General features: G+C 46.6%; 1 protein-coding gene across 8 annotated transcripts in view; it reads right to left on the reverse strand.

The window, feature by feature from the left end:
- Nucleotides 1-19,705, reverse strand: part of ZC3H18 (zinc finger CCCH-type containing 18) — a 46,348-nt gene that overhangs the window by 13,635 nt on the left and 13,008 nt on the right. For 4 of the 8 annotated variants that reach the window (XM_027646921.1, XM_027646917.1, XM_027646920.1 and 1 more), the window contains 6 exons: nt 19,243-19,400; nt 17,690-17,722; nt 16,059-16,185; nt 13,940-14,232; nt 1,768-1,968; nt 457-582 (listed from right to left, as the gene is read on the reverse strand). In XM_027646921.1, the coding sequence (XP_027502722.1) occupies nt 457-582; nt 1,768-1,968; nt 13,940-14,232; nt 16,059-16,185; nt 17,690-17,722; nt 19,243-19,400 (938 nt within the window). The remainder of the gene's footprint in view (nt 1-456; nt 583-1,767; nt 1,969-13,939; nt 14,233-16,058; nt 16,186-17,689; nt 17,723-19,242; nt 19,401-19,705) is intronic. The other 4 variants (XM_027646923.1, XM_027646922.1, XM_027646925.1 and 1 more) reach the window with 3 other exon arrangements.

Genomic DNA, 19,705 nt, shown 5'->3' on the forward strand with positions numbered 1-19,705 from the left:
TAAGGAAGTTGCAGAGGAATAAACATCCCTCTGTTTGTTTAATCAGCCTGGGACACTGAATTGCTGCTTTGAAGTGTCAGGACTATCACAAGACACAACTGCTTTAATAAAGAAATGTGATTTGCCTCTTGAAATAGAAATTCCAGTGCCATAGAAAAGAGATGTTGGTGAACTTCTTCCAGTCATAAAATGCAAATGATGGGAATGTTAATTTACCAGAGGCATGGGAAAGGGCCCAGCCACAACAGCACCACGCTCGTGGGTGGGAGGACTGAGGAGAGGAGGAGGTGGCTGATGGATCTCCTTCATCCAACATCCACATTGGCAGCCTCCCTCACTCAGGGAAGTGGTTTGAATGGATTATTTCAAGAGCTTGTTATTTGTTTTTAAGTAGCAGCAAAAAGGAGTGGTTAGAAAACCAGTTTTCCATTGGTTCCAAATCCCAGGAGCCATTACCTGGACCTGCTGCCTGAGAAAGAGCTGTGCCTCGAGGAGCGACTGGAGTAAGAGCTGTAGGAAGATGATCTGGAGCGAGATCGTGAGGAGCCTGAACCAGAATAGGTGGATGAACGAGAAGAGGACCTGAAACAAAAACATTTAAAATTTATAACCTCTTAAAAAGTCCTCTGAGACCTGAGTCTCCACGTATGTTCTTTCCAAGTTCTGCTCCAAAAACTACCTGTCTTCTCCTCCTGTCAGGACTGCAGCCTATCCTCAGCTCCCCCTTTTCATTAAGGGAAGATCCTCTTATTCCAATCCTCTTTGCACCCTTAAATAAGCCTTCCCTCCTTATTGATTTTCCATCCTTTTTGGGAACTGCTTCCACACATTTTTATGCCTTTTCACCAGACAATCCCCTGACAGGTCAGGGAAAACAGAAAAGCCTCAGGTGCAGTGATCCCAGCAAGAAAATCTGCTTTAGGAGGGCTTTGGCTTTTAGATCCCTATCTCCAATTAAGTATGTTCCTCATTCCTCTGGGATACTTCTCCCCCTTTTTTCAAGAGCTTCAAGTTCAAGCACTCAAAGAAAACAGATCCAGCTTCTGCCTCGACGCTCCTGGATTCAGGGAGTTTCTTTCTGAAAGCTGTTTTTTGTCTTGTTTTACACCTGTTGGTTTCCAAGTCCCACTCCAGCCTCTAAGGCTCTGTCAAATCTCCACAGCCCCAATTTTTCCTAGTAGCATCAACACGCTCTTAGTGGAGTGGGCTCACCTCATCTCTCCATCTCTCCTGGAGTGACCAAGCTCCAATTTTTACAGCTTCCAGCTGTTTGTGCACCTATTAAGGTCAGTTTTCATCTAGATCAGTTACTAGATGTAAGGGCAGTAACATCCACACTGCATCCAGGTCTAATGGATCTGAAAAATGGCTTTTCCAAGGACTTACTTCTTCCTACAGGTCACAGCACAGCTTCCACGGTTTTCCCTGCCCCTTTTGGATTTCATGTCACTACATGTCCATAGGTGTTACTGAACAGCAGCTCTTGAACTGCTTTCCCAAACATAAAATCATGGAATGGGTTGACTTGGAAAGGACCTTAAGGATACGTCCAGTTCTACTCCCAGGTGTGGGCAGGGACACCTTCCACTATCCCAGGTTGCTCCAAGCCCCGTCCGACCTGGCCTTGAACACTTCCAAGGATGGGGAATCCACGACCTCTCTGGGCAACCTGTTCCAAACACCTCAACACCTTCCCTGATCCTGAGTCGGCCACATCCAACTCCTGGACACGCTAATGGATGTGCCAGGCTCTCTACCCTCCCTCACCTGGAGGAGCCAGAGGCAGAAGCTGAGGAAGCAGAGGTTTTCCGGCGCCTCCGAGCACGGCTGGGGGACACGGACACACCGAGTTTCTTTTTGGGGGACTTGGATCGGCGCCAGGGATCCTTCCACTCGTCCGCCCGCTTCGACTGGGCCGTGCCGAGCGCGGCCGACTCCTTGTCCTTCTTTGGTGGCTCAGGCTGACGGCTGGAAAACAAAGAGGAGTCAAGCAGCTGGGATTCTGAGGGAGGTGTATAAGGTTTATAAAGGAAGATAAACAAGGATCCAGGAAAAGATATCATAAATATATTGTAATAAAACATATAAATAGATACACAGGGCCATGAAAATACCCCAGAAATTCATCTCTCATAGTAGTACCAGCTTAACCTCCATTGCAGAATGTCCAGCATCATTTTTGGGTGATAAAGTGTTAGAACAACTCTCAATTTGTAAACCAGTATCTGCAAAACTACAGTTTTATGAACTTCTTTGTCACACTGACCAAATAGTGACCTCCCAGCTGATTTCAGGTTCAGCTTTTGGCCTCGAAGGAATGGACACAAGCAAGAGGGAAGGGAATGGGAAATCTGGTTCTTCCTGAACCTGTAGAGATGGAGCAGCCCCATCCTGCCAGGCAGCTCCCAGTACAATGGAGAGAAGAGTCACTCTTCTGAGATTCAGCCTGAATTATTCTACAATTCCCTTATCAGGACATCTTGTGGGGCTGTGTCACAGGCCAAAGCACAGTGACCTCCTCTCACCCTTCTGAAGGGAATGGTTCCTCCCTCACCTGAGCATAAAGCAGCTCATCATGGCTGATTTATCACTGGATTATTCTCCAGGTGCTTATAAACACCACCAAACATGTTGTTGATAACCATGAGGATGTGACCAGTCAGGCCAGACACCCTCCATCTTCTCGCTTCCCTTTTAAGGGTTCTACTCCCATTTCCCCTTATTTGGTTCTCCAGGTTTCCCTTCTCCTCTCCAATTCTCTGAAAATAATCCAGGGCTAACGTTTCAGGACCTGCACCAGACACTTCCTTAAGTTCTCCAGGATGAGTTTCTTCAGGCCAAGACTTTATTACCTTTCTTATCTCTGGGTAATTTAACTTGGAATTTTTCCTTGCCCTCCGTAACCTGCACTCAACTCCTCAATCACCTGCTTCTGACCTTCTTCCCTGGGTTTTAGGCAAAGTTTGTGCTGGAATAAAGCTTTATGAAATGTGTTGCACTCACCAAATTACCAGGACAGTGATGTGTTTGTTCCTTTTCTCCAAACAATTAACTCTGTGAGAATTTGGGGGAGGAAAGGCCCTTTCTATGGCTGGCTTCAGCCAGTACCACCCCATTAGTCACACGACTGAAGTAACCACTCCCCACCCAACTTCCTCTACCTTTTGAGATAAAAAAGCCTCCTCCAAGTTTTCTAATAATTCCAGGGACTCTGCTTCTTGCCTCAACACTTCAACAGACAACAGGATAATTAAAGCTCTTCATTAGTAGCCCGTTCATCCCTTTGAAGGCTTCACTAGTCACCAAGGAGCCTCATCCCCTCCTTGCTGGCAGTGTTACCACCTCCTGACTCCAGAACTTGGATATGCTGACCTAAAAATCCAGCATCCGACTCTTTCCTTATCTTTGCTGATATAAAGGCAATTTTACTCTTTGTCCCATATCTACCTCAGTATATTCACAATTTTACATGAGGAGAAACTCTTCTTTCACCTTCACCTCTCCCACAAATCTCATTCCAGCTTCAAAAGAGGACGATTATGTCTAACACGCAGAACTGCCTGGTCAGGGAGTCCCAGGCAGGGCTATGGCTCAGCATTATTCATTCCATCCTCACCCTTTCCAACACTGCTTCAACACACACTATTTAACTCAGTACATGATATTTGCAGTGGGATGGTCAAGTTTCCCACGTTACAGCCACAACCCCATGAGTATTTAATCGTGGAGGAAGACTACAACCCTGAATATGGGGTTGAGACACACTGGACGTATTGCTTCTCCCTAATAACACTAAACAGTCATAGCTGGGGCCAAGGTCTCCTTCTAGCACCTGTTTACAAACTTCCAGTTTACAAACTCATTTTGAAGCCATTTTGACCTCTGGAATATCCTCAAATCAACTAAGTGCAGAGAAGGAAGAAAAAGAAGGTTGGGAACAGCCTGCACACCTTGGATCAAGCAGCAGGATAAACAGCAAGGAAAGGAGGAGAAGAAAACCATGCGAGAATGTCATGGACAATGCTCTAATATCCTGATCCAATGTCCCTTCCTAAGGGATCGCTGCCTGCAGCTTTGGGAGGTGCAGAAGGGATTTTCTGCTGGCACAGGAGGGCAGAGAGGCATCATCCATCTAAAGATCTGGGTAAAACCTGTGGAGAAGCTTTTCCTGCAGTGTCCAGGTTTGTGAAAGCCAAAAACTGTGCCAGGGGAGGGTTAGGTTGGATATCAGGGAAAGGTTCTTCCCCCAGAGGGTGGTCAGGCACTGAACAGGATCCACAGGGCAGCAGTCATGGCCCCAAGGCTGACAGAGCTCAAGGAACACTTGGACAACACTCTCAAGGACATGGTGTGATTTTGGAGTGTCCTGTGCAGGGCCAGTATTTGGATTTGATGATCCTTGTGGGTCCCTTCCCACTCAGGGTATTCCATGATTCCATGAACTAATGAACAACCTTGTCCCTCTCAGGCTTAACTCCCTCCTGCAACAATTTTCAGAAAGAAAAATCTCCTACAGAATTTATTATCTTCCTAAAAACCAACTCATATTCACATCCAACAGCCCATCCAGGGAGCTGGAGCTCAGCTCCAACTCCACGTGGGAACAACTTAGGCTGAACTCCTCAGCTTGGAGCAATAATGACTCTGAAAGCAAATCTCATTACTTGCACCTATTACTTGGTTTGATGCAATGCTCTCTGGATGAAGTCACTTTCTGGAGGAAAGGTTTTTTTCCCTGGGAAAACCACAACAGAGAGCCTCATTTTGGGATATGCTTGGCTTTTTCACTCAGTACTAAATACACTACAGACAAGGAAGATGATGCTTGTGTCGGGACATTTTCAAAGCCTTTCCTCAAGAGCTGCCTGCGTTCCCAACGTGTGGTATCACCAAATAAACTTCTTCAACCTAAAATGAGGAACTGGGAGCTAGTGCTGCTCGGCTCCACTTCCCTAGTGGAATTCTGGAGTCAGAGCTGAAAGTGAGCTGGAGTCACTGCCAAGAGGAACATCCCAATACAGCCTGCAGTTCCACTGAAGACACTGTTGGAAGATGACAAGGGGGAGGTTTTCTCCTCGCTTTCACTCTTGCAAACAGGCAGTTTTTCCTTCCTGCCTTGTGATGGATCTGGTGCTTGTTGGAGTTCCCAACTCCTTAATTCAATAAATTAAAAAATAAGAATGTTTCACTGCTGGGTCACTGAGTCCAACCAGCAAGGTCTGACTAGCTGCAGGAGCTGAATCATGAAGAAGAGGAGGGAAGGAGGGAAGAATCCCGGCTGTGTCCTGGCTCACCATGAGGTGAGCCATGGGATCACCTCATGAGTTCATCCTCATCCTCAGCAGTTTCCCAGGCTGCAGGCAAACCTCACACAGGAGGTTTCAGCATGGAGAGGGGGGCTGGCAAAAAATCCACATGTTAATCCCAAACTCCTTTTTACCAAATTGCAGTTTTTAGGAAACATTTCCAGTATTTCAGAATTAACTCCTTAATTAGGCTGGTTTTGGCTGGGGGGTTAAACCACAACGTAAGTCTATGCCACAAAGTTTAAAAAAAGTAAATTAGAGGGAATAACAGACAAGACAGACTGACCAAAAGCACCTTCATTTCCTCCCAGAGCCCCAAGGATCAGCCAGGCACCAGCAAGGGCTGCAGAGCTTCGCTACTTCCGAAGCCCATTTTTCCTTTAAAATAACTAAAAGCTTTATTTTCCAGATCGAATGCATTGATGCCTCTTTGGCTGGAATTTAATGACAGCAATCAAGAGGAGAACTGAAGTTGAACATGGCTTCAGCTGAACTTGGCAAGGAGAGGAGGAACAGAGACAGCTCCAGCTGGCAGCACGGTGTAGGTCATCCAGCTCCTGACCGCACGCGCTCCAGCTCCCAAAGAAACCCAGCTCCCAAATAAACCCCGAACTCAACAAGGATTGGAGAGGGCAAAGCAGACCTGCACAGCCTTTGCTGCTCTTCTCATGTATTATGCAAATGCTGCCAAAGCATTTCTAATCTTAGAGGGGAAAACAAGCTTCCTGGGGAAAGTGCTTCTGTCCTTCCTTCCCCCTCCTGTGGGACGCAGCTCCCACAGGGAACGCAAACCTTATCACCCACGGCCAGTGGTGACGTCAGCCTGGCTCCAGGGTTGCTCTTCTGGCCACATTTTACAGCTCAGTTTGCTCCAAGAGGAAAGTCCAGCCATGACTTAAAAGCCTTTGAGTTTCTCGCAGGAAAGCTGGGATTGCGTCAGCACTGAGTTTTCCTTCAGTGGCAGTGGAATTTTCCAAAGGAAGTGGACTCGAGGAATGACTGGAGCCATGTGCCAAGGCAGTTGTGAAGAGACCTGTAACTGCTGCAAACCAAATTCCAGCAGAGTGCAAGCACACGGGAATTTTTCCTGTCTCGGCAAAAAGGAGAAGGACAACAGCTCCCAAAATCCGCCTCTGTGTGTCTACAAATGCTGGACCTTGGAGCTGGTGCTTGTTGATCTTGGTGAAATATTAGCAAAGAATAAGACTTTCTCAAGCTGTTTCCATCTAAAGCTGAGTTATCAGTTGCTCAAAAAAAAAAAAAAAAAAAAAAAAAAAAGGAAGAATTTCTTCAAAGCCTGATGGGGAGAGGCTTGGAAATTAAAGAGTGGAGATACCATCTGAACCTCCAGGATGAAATCATCACAGTGAGGAGATAAACCTATCAGAGATGTGATCTACCCTAAGGGCTGAGCATTTGATGCCTCAAGAGCCTTCTCTAAATGAGAGAGGCAGAGATCCTGTCCAGAGATCCTGCTCCAGACTTTGCCATGTTTTAATAAAAATCCAGTGTGGGAGATCTCTCAGGAGCTCCAGCTCTGAAATGCCAAAGAAAAACACATTCCTTGAGATCCACATCTGAGTCACTCGATGCCCTTCATCTCGATTTATGGTTACGAAATCCTTTGTCTTTTCCTGTGGGAGCAGAAGTAGCACCTCAAGAGTCACAAGGACTAACAGAAACTCCAGTCTACAAGATGTTTTGTGGAGAACTTGGAAAAGTTTGGTTTGGTTCATGGAGAGATTTTATTATCATAGAATCATGGAATGGTTTGGGTTGGAAGGGACCTAGAAGATCATCCAGTTCCAATTCCATCCTCTGCCATGGGCAGGGACACCTTCCCCCAGACCAAGTGGTTCCAAGCCCTGTCCAACCTGGCCTTGGACATTTCCAGGGATGGGGCAGCCAGTATTTCTCTGGGCAACCTGTGCCAGGGCCTCACCCCCCTCACAGGGAAGAATTCCTTCCCAATATCCCATCTAACTCTGCCACTCTGGTAGTGTGAAGCCATTCCCTCTTGTCATGTCCCTCCAGGCCCTTGTCCAAAGTCCCCCTCCAGCTCTCTTGGAGCCTCTTTAGGCACTGGAAGAGGCTCTAAGGTCTCCCTGGAGCCTTCTCTTCTCCAGGCTGAACACTCCCACCTCTCCCAGCCTGTTTCCAGAGCAGAGCTGTTCTTATCATTAACTTCCCAAAAGAACTGGGAGCAGAAATGAAAGCAAAGCCGTCTAACCAGGTTCCATTGCTCCAGCTGGAAGCAGCACCAGAAAAAATAGGGATGTAAACAAGTTATTATTATGTTTATCACAGCAGGGCACTGGACTGTGAGCCTGAAGAACCTCAGAGTGGCACAGGGCATGTTCTGTCCATGGGGAGAAGGGAAATCTTCCTCTGGGCAATGCTGTGTGGAACACCTGGAATGTGCAGGAGTAGAGGTGCCGCTCCAGCTGGAGCAGATAAACCTTATTTCAGCCTGGGAACCCCAAGAGCCCAAGGTCATTTGCTTCCCTTAAGTCATTGCACTCCAAGAAGTCACCCAGAGAAGGTGCAGAGCCTCCTCATGGAGGCTGATTTTCCCTTCTCCATGACTTCTCATGGATATGAGACTAAATCAGAGCATTCCAGGGGCTTAGCAATGCCCAACTCAAACCCAGGAAGAGCACACATTTGTTCCTGCAGAACAAATGGGAACTGTCCTACCTGCTCTTCCTCCTGTGGCAGGACAAATGGGGAAGAACTAAGGATTTCTTTCAAGAAAAGCCAACATTCCTGCAGGGAAAACTAAGAGAAACCAAAATCCACCATCCTCCCACACCATCTTTAGGTAGTGGGATGAGATGCCACTATTAAACCCACCAAAAAAACCAATCTGTATTTGACACAAAGATGCTTTCAGACAGAGCCTCTAAGTCAAAAAAATAGGGAGCAGATCCAGTTGGCTGCATGGAAAGACCACCAAAAGCTGTGGGAAAAGACAATGATGACCCAAGAACACTCAGAATTAGAGATTCTTCAAAAAAAAATGAGTTCAGTTGGTTTGTGATCCACACACATACAACCATGAATCACTCCATTTGCATTCCCTTCTTTTTGCCACTCCTTTATCTAATCACCCTCATTCCAACACTTTCTGGTTTGCAAGCCCTGGATAACCTGCACTCATTGATTTCAGACTCTGGGTTATCCTGCTCATTAATGTGCTCAGCCCAAAGATTAACAAAGTCAACTTGAGCCAGCTTGGAAAAACAACACAAGGGTGAGCGTGGCCACAGGATCACGTACCCTTTCATCCTGGGATCTGCAGCACCTCTCAATCCAGGTGACACCTCAACAAAAGCTGGGAAGAAACGCTCCTTGCTGGAAGAAGTTTTGAAAGATTTATGATTTGCCCTTTCTGACTTTGCTTTCAGTTTTCTGTGTTCCCACTTACCGGGGTTATTTTTATTTTTAATGGCTGCCTAAGTGCTCTCCATTAACAGGATTTTAGGAACTTCCTTCCCAAAAAGTGTTGTGTGTGCGATAATCAGAGGATGGGTCGTTGGGACACTGCTCCTTCTGGCAGCTTCAGAGCTGCTGTCACCTCCTCAGAACACCTCTGAGGACAACAGCCTCCTCCCCCTCCTCATCCTACCTGGCACTGGTGTTCCATGGAATTTGGGGGTCCATATCCATATTCAGTCATGGGCCTCGACCAAATTTGGAGAATCACAGAATCACTGAGGTTGGAAAAGACCTCCCAGACCATCAAGTCCCACCTGTGACTGATTCCCATCTTGTCACCCAGCCCAGAGCACTGAGTGCCATGGCCAGTCGTTCCTTGGTGACCACTGCCCTGGAGAGCCTGTTCAGTGTCCGACCACTCTCTAGGGGAAGAACCTTATCCTAATATCCACCTTAAACCTGCCCTGACACAGCTCCAGCTGTTCCCTCGGGTTCTGTCACTGGTCACCGGAGAGAAGAGCTCAGTGTCTGCCCCTCTGTTTTCCCTTGGGAATGAACTCCTCAGTGTCCCTCAGTGCTTTGGGAATACAACCACCAACAGGTCCCACAACACTGTGTTGCTTCATGTGCTCCTGGAACAACCAGATTCGCTTGGATGCCAGCGGGATAAAGGCCTATGGCAACAAAAGAAGGATTAAAATGAATTATTTTGCTCTGTAGAGCCTTTGCTCCCAGCAAAGGGTCAGAACATCTTGCACTGCTCTAAGTTTCTTCAGAGAACATATTTCATTCTTTATCCATGAAATGCTTTACACAACATGGAACTCCACTGGCAACAGAGAGAGAGAAAGAAGGAATTTTGCACTCAGCAAAAATCAGGCCCAGCCTGAGGCATTAGAACTCGTTCTGGAGATGGGGAGCGGGAGGACAGACAGCCAAGTTATCCCTCTAATTGATCATAAAGTGTCCTGGCTTGTTTAAGTGTTCGATGCCTGAGGAGAGAGGAGGAGGAACAGTTTTACTGGCATTGCAACCTCAGACTATAAGCTTCTTGAAGTGCTCATCCTGGGGAAAAAAATAACCAATCCAAAAGCATAAAGCAGAAATAGCACATTCACAGAGTCATGGAATGGTTTGGGTTGGAAGGGACCTTAAAGCTCATCTTGTTCCACCCTTTGCCATGAGCAGGGACACCTTCCACTATCCCAGGTTGCTCCAAGCCCTGTCCAACCTGACCTTGAACACTTCCAGGGAAGGGGCAGGCCCAGTTTCTCTGGGCAACCTGTGCCAGGGCCTCACCACCCTCACAGGAAGAATTCCTTCCTAATATCCAATCTAAACCTACTCTCTTCTAGTTTGAAGTCATTCCCCCTTGTCCTGTCACTCCTGTCCTCCTCCTGCAGAGAGTCCCTCTCTGTCTTTCTTGTGAGCTCCCTTCCAGTACTGGAAGGTAATTTTTGCAATTCTTTCCAAAAAGGCCAATCCACATGTGACAATCCCACTGGAGTCTCTTCTCAACGGTTCAAGAAGCAACTCTTGTCCCCGAGTCCACCAGTTTAACATCTCTGTTAAATTCTGACCCTCCTCATCCCCAGCAATGCCAGGAAATCCTCTGGCGTCTCTATGTTATCAGCCTTAGACTCTGCTGTTGTTTAGAGATAGATTAAACCTTCCTGCTTTCAATGAATGGAAAGGGAATTTGTTTCCATGTTCCTGGCTATTTGCTGTTTGAGTTTTCTCTCACCCCTTCCATTCTGTAGGTCATGGTTTGTTCCTTCCTCCAGCCTCTACCCCAGGGAGCCCCTACCCTGACAGACCACCCGGCATCTACCCGTAATTACTGACATCCTCAGCTCTGCCTTTGGCAAAGCTCCTTGCTGGTTACACAACCTCTGTGGAGGAGTTTTCCAACCTCTTTGGACTAGTTTTCCAACCTCTGTGGAGCAGTTTTCCAGCCTCCCCAGCTCATTAATGAGTGTGGAGCAGGGCCGCGTGGGCTCTTGAAGTGGCAGGAATGTTAACGGGCAGCTGCAGTCTGAGCCACCCCTGTGACGCCTGGAAAGGCTGGACTTGCCAAAAGCTGGGATCCAGCAATTAGGGAAAGCCCAGAGTCTATAAATAGCCCCAGAGGTGAGTGCTATGGCACCACTGTGCATCCTGCTTCCCAGGAAGCACAGAGCAATCACAGGCGTTTCACATGTTAAACAAACTTGGGAGCTGTTTAATCCCAAACCTGCCCCTCCGGAGAAAGGCATGGAGGGATCTGGAGAAAAGGTGAGATGGCCTGAACCGCTGCACTGCCATGAGGAAGTTGGGAGCCTGTCAAAAAAGGTTACGTGGGACACAGTGGCACAGCCCAGAGCCAGGTCACACCACGAGCATGACAGAGGCTCCTGGAGAAATGTAAGTGCTGGGGGAGGGATGTGTTCCCCAAGAGAGAAGGTGGAATTATGCTTTCACTTTGTTCAAAAGCTTTTCCTAAACTTGTTTCTATAGATTTCTCCACAGACATCCACACACCCGCAGTGCTGGAGGAAGTGGTCACGCTGACATGGTTGTCAACCACGAGAACTGAAGTTCCATCACAGGGGGTGGAATGAGATGGGCTTTAAGGTTCTTTCCAACCCAAACCAGTCTGGTATTCCATGATTCTAGGATTAAGAGAACTTGGACAGCTGCCTTGATTAATGCAGGGGTTTTGGGGTTAGTTGGTAAGTACTCCCATTAATTCCACTCTCCCCTGAGAAGGAGATACTGTGTGTAGGTGCTGACCAAAGATTTTTGGGAGATTTTAAAGCTTTCTGCTCAGAACTAACTCCTCATTTGACCCAAACATTCCAAGAGCTTCTTGCCACCAGCCCTGCACAAATGAAGCCAGGAACAAGCTCTGCTTGCTGTCCCTCTGCTTGGCCCTACAGTCACCACTGCCTGTGTTACAGAGCAAGGCTGAGGCACTTCCAGCAGTAGATTCCCTATGATCTGCTTCTGGAAAGAACAGAATCATGGAATGGTTTGGGTTGGAAGGGATGTTAAAGATTATCTCGTTCCAACTCCCTGCCATGGGCAGGGACACCTTCCACTAGACCAGGTTGCTCCAAGCCCCGTCCAACCTGGCCTGGAACACTTCCAAGGATGGGGCAGCCACAGCTTCTCTGGGCAACCTGTGCCAGGGCCTCACCACCCTCCCACAGAACCATTTCTTCCCAGTATCCCATCTAACCCTGCATTCCTTCAGCTTAAGGCCAATCCCCCATTTCCTGTCACTCCATGCCCTTTGAAAAATCCCTCTCCTTAGCAGACTTAAACCAAAAAACAAAAAGGAGAGAAGTGCACCAAAGACTATTTTTAAATCACCAAGACTCATTTAAGGAGCCTGTTTTGGAGAGCCAAGAGGCACCTACAGCTCCCTTGTGTCACAGAGGGAAATAGGGGACCTGTATCCCCAAAACACATCACGAACACTGTAAATTCCATCTCTGGGCTCACACAGATGGTTTCATGGAGTGAGATGGATCCAGTGTTGGTGAGCACAGTCACTACTCCTACCCAGCACCTCTTGGGTAGTAGCACTAAGAGCCCAAGCTCTCCCACACAAAGCCCTGCCCCGTGACTCCATGACTGCCAAGGGAAAGAGCAACTGGCAGGCTCAGCCTTGGGCGCAGCGATCCCGGTCATGGTCATGGTGACTGTTCGTGACTCATACCTTGAGCTGCCAACCAGCTGATGTCACTTTCATTGACATCATCTCCATCACATGGCTCTGGACAGCAAGATCTGCCCCATCACCACCCCAAGGAGAGCACAATCCAAGAGTCAATGTGATAATTAAGGTGCACAAATCGTGTTGTAAGTGAAGACTGTAATTAAACGTAGTATGTAATTAAATGGATTCCTATAACTGCTCTGGCACTGCTACTGGACAAAAGATACCTTCAAACCGTTCTGGAACTGTGACTTCCTCTTGGAAATCAGAGTCAGGGTTAAAAATCAGCTTTCCTTCTAGTAATGCAAATAACACTTCCAGGTCAGATTCAAGACTAAATTGTGAAACCACACAATCCCATGTGGCACCTCATTCCTGGCGTTCTTAGCCTTGCTCTTCATTAGAACAAACTCTTCCTCATGCTCATCATGTTTCACACCTTCCTCCAGTGCAGAGAAACAACACAGACATCAGGCAGAAGGACAAGTTCCAATATGTCTTGGGAAACAGCTTCCCTACACCCCTTTTGCTCCAACATTTGTGTGTCAATACGTTCCTCGACATGCTGTTGGAAGACTCCACCTGCCACTCTTCCCAAGAAACTGCTGACCAGTTTTCCTGCAGGTCACAGAATCATGGAATGGTTTGGGTTGGGAAGGACCTTGAAGATCATCCCATCCCATGGGCAGACACCTTCCTCTAGACCAGGCTCCAAGCCCTGTTCAAAATGTCCCTGAGCAAGAAATTTGATACTTTTCCATGATTCTGAACTGAAAGACATGAAATTAGAACATCCCACCAGACAGGTTCCACATTCAGCTGGGATATCTAAACAGTGCTTCACAAATAAATACTCCATATGCACAAGTACTTAGACAACTGCCAGAGAAACAAAATAGAAATCACATTCCTGGACTTTCAGTCTATCTGGTTCCATTTTCTCTTTCACACAGGACAGAAACAGGACTTCCAGAATAAATGGGCAGTCAGAGATAATAAACCCGACTCCACACTGAGATTCCACTGAGCACAGACTCATTTCGAGGCACACAGTCCCTTCACCTTTTCTTTTTGGAGTTGCACTTAATAAATCTCCAGACACTTTTGCTACCCACAGACTCCCAGCCCAGCCCTGGTTCTTGTCACAGACATTTGTCAAGGACTCAAAGGGACTCACCACAATCTGCAGGAATCCCTCAGCCTCCCAAAACCTCCTCCAGCCTCCCAAAACCTCCTCCAGCCTCCCAAAACCTCCTCCAGGCTCAAGGGAAGAGGGATGAGCCGACCACCTCCATACCCACGTGACAACGGACAGACACCCTCCTCTCAGCGTCTGGTTATGCACACTCAGCTCTCACTGATGTTTTAGCTCCACTTAGTGGCCATAAGGCTCAAGTAACTACTTTACTCAGGAGTTTCAAACAAGGATCTTCACTGGTATCAGCTCCAACATCACCTCAAACTCCAAATCCCAATCCCAGTAAACACTTACCTTGGTAGCAGCGGGGACCGGGGCTTTGGTTTGTCCTTGTCCTGCTCCCGGTCCCTGTCCCGGTCTCGGTCTCTGTCCCGGTCCCTGTGCTGTCTGTCCTTCTCATCCCTCTTCACTCGCTCTCTCTCCCGTTCCCACTCTTCTTTCCGCCGCTGCCGCTCCTTGTCGCGCTCCCGCTCCCGTTCCCGCTCTCGTTCCCGCTGGCGCCGCTCCCGTTCCCGCTCTCGCTCCCTCTCCCGCTCCCTTTCCCGTTGTCTGTTCTCTCTTTCCCTTTCCCGTTCTCGCTCTCTTTCCTTTAAAGAAACAAGAGAGAAATCATCATGATGCTGTGGAAACATCTCCCAGCAAAGCAGGCAGTAAATCTGGACTGCAAGGAATTACATCCACCCTCCCATGTCAGAGCAAAAGACTGGGATGAATAATCTGGAGATCAATAATCTGGATACAAAGAATCTGGAGATCAATAATCTGGAGCTTGCTGAGCAGGCAGAACCTGGACATAAACACAACACCACATCATATCCATCACAGTTGGCATTTTCAAAGGCAACGGTCAAATTAATTTGGTTTATTAAGCTTATTAAATAAATGTATTGACGTTTACAAGTCTTTTATTGCTAATCATTTTTATAACAAGCTAATTAACTTCACAAACAAACAATATGAAAATAATTGGTGGTGCATCATGTGCGACCACAGTGAGAACCACCCCATTACTGCCCAAGAACAAGGTCTTATTGCAAAAGGAAAATCAGTTTTTAAAGGATTTGATGAAATCCTGAAAAATGAAATCCACTGAAAAATTATCCACTGGGCAGGACTGATTATTTTGGTCCCTACCCTAGAGGCACAAACTCTGCATGAGGGCAAAACGCAGAGGACAGAAAGGGTTTCAAGAGTCTTGTTTTCATTGAGTTCTACTCCTGGTGGAACACCAACCAACAGCACCTGGAATTTTAGCACCTGGCTGGTGCTTTGTTGACTCAATCCCCAACATGCAGCTCCACCAGCAGTGAACAGTCATGCCAGGGCCTCCGTGGGTACACAGAGCACACCTGCCCAAATCTAATCCTTTCCATCATTCCCAAGAATTAACAAGCAAACTGTTCCTCAGCCAGGTTATTTCCTGGAAACTCCCTCCCTCCCGAAAATGTCCAAGAATGGCTGCAAGCACTGACAACTGCCTGGTGCACTGAGGGGCAGCCAGTGTGCATGAGGAAGAACCACCTTCTCATCTCAGACATGGAATTGCTAAGGTTGTAAAAGACCTTTAAGATCATCAAGTCCAACCATCAATCCAGCACCAGCACCACGTCACCACTAACCGTGGCCCCAAGTGCCACATCCACATGGTTTCTGAACACTTCCAGGGATGGGGACACCACCACCGCCCTGGGCAGTCTGTGCCAGGGCTGGACAACCTTTTTCATGAAAAAAAATTTCCCTGTTATCCAATCTAACCCTCCACTGGTGCAACTTGAGGCCATTTCCTCTCATCCTGTCCCTTGTTCCCTGGTAGCAAAGCCCGACGCCCACCTGGCTCCACCCTCCTGTCAGAGAGTGAGAAGGCCCCCCCTGAGCCTCCTTTTCTCCAGGTTGAGCCCCCCCAGCTGCTCCTGGTGCTCCAGACCCTTCCCCAGCTCCGCTGCCCTTCATTGAGCTCCCGCCTCCCAATGTTTGTCTTGTCCTGAGGGGCCAAAACTGATCCCAGAATTCCAGGTGTGGTCTCACCAGTGCCCAGCACAGAGGGACAAACACTGTCCTGGTCCTGTAGCCACACTGTGGCTGGTACAGCCCAGATGCCATTAGCTTTCTGGGCCACCTGGGCTCATGTCTAGCTGCTGTCAACTAGCACCTCCAGGTCCTTTTCCACCAGGCAGCTTTCCAGCCACTCATTCCCAAGCCTGGAGTGTCGTTTTTGCCTTCATGATGCTGGAACAGAACATCCTCCCATCCCTTCCCTTACAGTGTGCTCTGTGCTGTAATTAAGTCAAGATTTAACTACTTGCAAGATTAAGCATCTTGAAAAGTCCTGTTTCAAGCACTGCACTGGAAACATGACAAGGAGCAGAAGAACCTGGAAGAGAGTTGGAAGGAAAAGCGTGGGAAGGGGAGTTACCTTACTTACTCGGTAGTTACGGTATGGATCTGGGTCTGTGTACTGAACCCTGAAATTCTCATACTGCCCACCACGCCAGAACCGTTCTATTTCATAGTCATAATAGGGATCTGAATAGGGATCAAGCCTACAATGAAAAACAGGGAATGTTAGAGAGGGAAACGTCACCTTGTCACCATAAACACTACGAATTCTAGGTCAGGTCTTAGTCACTGCGACAAGAAAAAACACGTTCAATGGAGCACGACCATACAGAGGTTTATTTTCTACACATCCCAACCAGACAGTCTTTTTTAAGTGAAGCTTATCAGAGAAAAGCACAAACCTTTCTTGATAAACACCAAAAAAAGAACCAAATTCAGCCTTCAAATCAATGTGGGAAAAACACAGAAACTGCTTTTTATAGCCACTTCCAATGTCTGCAAAGGGAACAGGACGTGTTTTGCCTCATTGATTGAGAGCTGGGTTTTCTGTCCATGCACCTACAGCTAATCCCAAGCACCCTCAGGAACGGAAGGCATGACCTCCTAATTCCCTGCCACTGGAGTGATGGGTGTATCCCAGTGCCACCAGTACAGGACACGAGTTGTGCTGAGCTTTCCACTGGGAGAAGCGGAGTTTTGGGGCAGGGCAGCAACACTCTGTCCCTACACCTGGAATTACTCTATGGAATGAAGGCAACCACTTCTCCAGCAGGAATCAGGTGCTGGCCCTCCAGCACACCAGCGGATGGTGAGCATGTGGCACACGCTGCTCAACTGCCAAATTTATAACTTTCATGGAGGAAAAGGATTTTAAACCCACCCTCCTTAAATCTGTTTCCTCCAGTTGATTTTTATTAACATCATTTGATGTTTTTAATTCCCAAACTCAACAACATCCAACCACCTGGAGTGTAAATATCACTGTAAAGATGGGCAAGTGGGTACAGGGAAAAGAAACTTCCAGGGCCACAGAGGAGTTAGTGGCAGAGCTAAGACTATAAAGCAAGTGCTCCCAAATTCCAGATTATCCATAACAAGACTGATTTGTAAGTAAAAGGAAAAAAAGTCTCTTTTTTGCATTTTAAAATGTGCCAAATAACCTAAACCAGGCTAAGATGTAAGTGCTGCCCTGTGAGTCAAGAGGTACCGGTAATTTCTTTCAGTGCTTTAAAGTGGTTTAAAATTTTTATTTTTGACTGAAGCAAAAAGCCAAGGGAAAGACAACCAGAGAATCTTGACTATAGATGCTTAACTCAGCAACAGACTCCTGATGCCAACCAGAAAATGGTCTGGATTCAGTGACATCAGGTGTTCAAAGAGATACAAAAAATCTCAAGCCACGCCAAGAAGGAAACCCTGCTTTTTAACATGGCCTCAAGCCCAAATGTCCCCCTCCTATAATATTTGTGGAGTTTATTAATTTTAAAAGGATCACTGCTGTGTGTTTAGGTAATTCAATGCTTAAATCCTTTGAAAATAATTGGTATCACCCCAAAAATAATCCAATCCATCCATTCGGTCAGCAACCTGCCCAGCACAGCTGGGACAGGGCTCTGTGGCCTCGGAAGTTTTAACAAGTGCAATGGAAAAAGGAAAAGGAATTTTTTCTTACAGTTGCAACAGTACTGGAATCAGAGACCTGCTTACCCATAGTTAATGTTTTCTTTGATGTCCACCTCCCTATAGTTATTCAAAAAAGAAAAAGGGATTCATGAACTATTTAGACAACTCCATATGTCACAAGACATTCCTGAAAGCATTTATCCATATCCCAGCTGAGTATCTCTCCACATCCCAGCTGCATCTCCAGTGCTTAATTTGCTGCAAGATGTCAAACTGTGCAATAAATTGTGTCTGAGAAAAATCACGATTTTCTAGAGTTTGCAGCAGCAGCAGTTTCATAACTTTTGCCTTTACACACAATGAAGGTATTTTGATGCTACAGTCTGCTTATAACATCCTTGAATTTTCATGAATTCCAGTTGTTTGATGACTTATGTTTAACACTGGTTCCATGCAATGTATTTTTTTTTGACTATACAAAACCCAGTCCTGTGCTTAAAACAACAATTCCTACATCAGTGAGGCCCAGATGCTGATGGTGGTTTTCACAGACAGTCATAAAAATAAAGATGATTTATGAACAACCCCCAGAGCACTGGGGATAAACCCCAGGTGCCACTCAAAGCCTTCTCAAAGGAGCAGAAAACCAAGAGCTATTTCAACTCAGGAAAATATTAATTTTTAAAATTATTTTGTTTCAGGCTGTAGAACTGAGGTTTTTCTTTAAATCAGGGAAAGGAATTCCACTCCACAGCAAATCAAAGAATATGGAACAAAACCTACTCCTTACTCCTTTCCAGAGTTTTATTGCAATTCTTTCACTCTAAAATAGAACTAAGCCTTGCAAGCACTCTGTGAGTGGAAATATTTCCATTATCTGTCCATGTAGGAAGAACAGAGGATGCATGAGCAAGGAAAGACAGATTCAACTGCATTCCTGTAGAATACAAGCCTCTCTCTAAAAATTTCTCTTCCCATTCCTTTTCTTGGCTTAAGAACTACCAAGCAAGTTTCCCAGAACTGAGTCCCCAACATTTTAAGTTTTACCTCTTTAAAAAACCCATCATGTACACACTTCAATTTAGGCTGCTTGTTTTGGCCTGGTAACAGCTTTGTTTTCTGATCAATGTCTTAGTGTCCAGTTTATCTGGGACCAGTTAAGATGTTTGTTAAGACCAGTTGCTGTACCAATGGCCTTCAGAGAAACCCCCAGCTGGATCCAACCACTGCTTGCAGCCCTTGGACACTGAACACGCTCCAACTTTGCAGCCTCAGTTTTAATATCTTAAAATTCTCATGGTTGGGACAAGAGAAAAATGAGGAAAACCAGTCAGAAGAATGCACTGGTGTGAGGTAGGCAGAGCACAACTGGACAGTGTCCATGAGGAAGCAGAATGCCAAGAGATTGAAGGCAGGAAGGTTTAAAGACCACTGGGGAGGGAAGGTGGAGTTGAACTGGAGCGAGTGGAGGTAGCTCATGTTTTTAACCTCTGTCCATCCTGCTTTATGGAAGCTACTCCCAGTTTTTGAGGTCAGCATTCCTCCAACTTGGAGGAACAAGTTAACCAAACACTGCCTTACTGCACTGCATTTTCCACCCATCTATTCCATGGAGCAAACCCAAGACTGAGCCTTACGTGGGATCTCGGACGTCTCTGGTGATGCGATAATTCCAGTCGCGGAAAAACTCGTTTTCCTTGTCAAACTCCCGCTCGTCTTCTCCAATAGTCACAGTGAATCTCTTCTCCTCAAAGTCAGGCTCCTGTTCCTTTCTCATAGTTGCTTTTTTTAATACCTGTCATAACATAAAAACAGTGTAAAGAGAGAATTGCAACATTAAAAATCCTTCACCTGGGAGAATTCCTTCAACTAAAGCACCTTCTTCTCCCTAAGCCTCAGAAAGTGCAGGACACTGGAGTTTTCTTGATGTAGAAAGTGTAATTCACTATTCCATCAGCTCAGAACAGCAGGAAATAGAAGTTTCACCCCTGCTGAGCCCATTTCTGCAGTGATCAGACACACAGAGAAACTGAGGGAGGGAAACTGAATAAGCTTAAAGCTTTACTTTGTCAAGGGCTTGACTTCAAGGCCACAAATTCC

This window comes from Corapipo altera, unplaced genomic scaffold, assembly GCF_003945725.1.
Source record: "Corapipo altera isolate COAL_440 unplaced genomic scaffold, ASM394572v1 62, whole genome shotgun sequence".
In the NCBI taxonomy this organism is placed as follows: Eukaryota; Metazoa; Chordata; class Aves; order Passeriformes; family Pipridae; genus Corapipo; species Corapipo altera.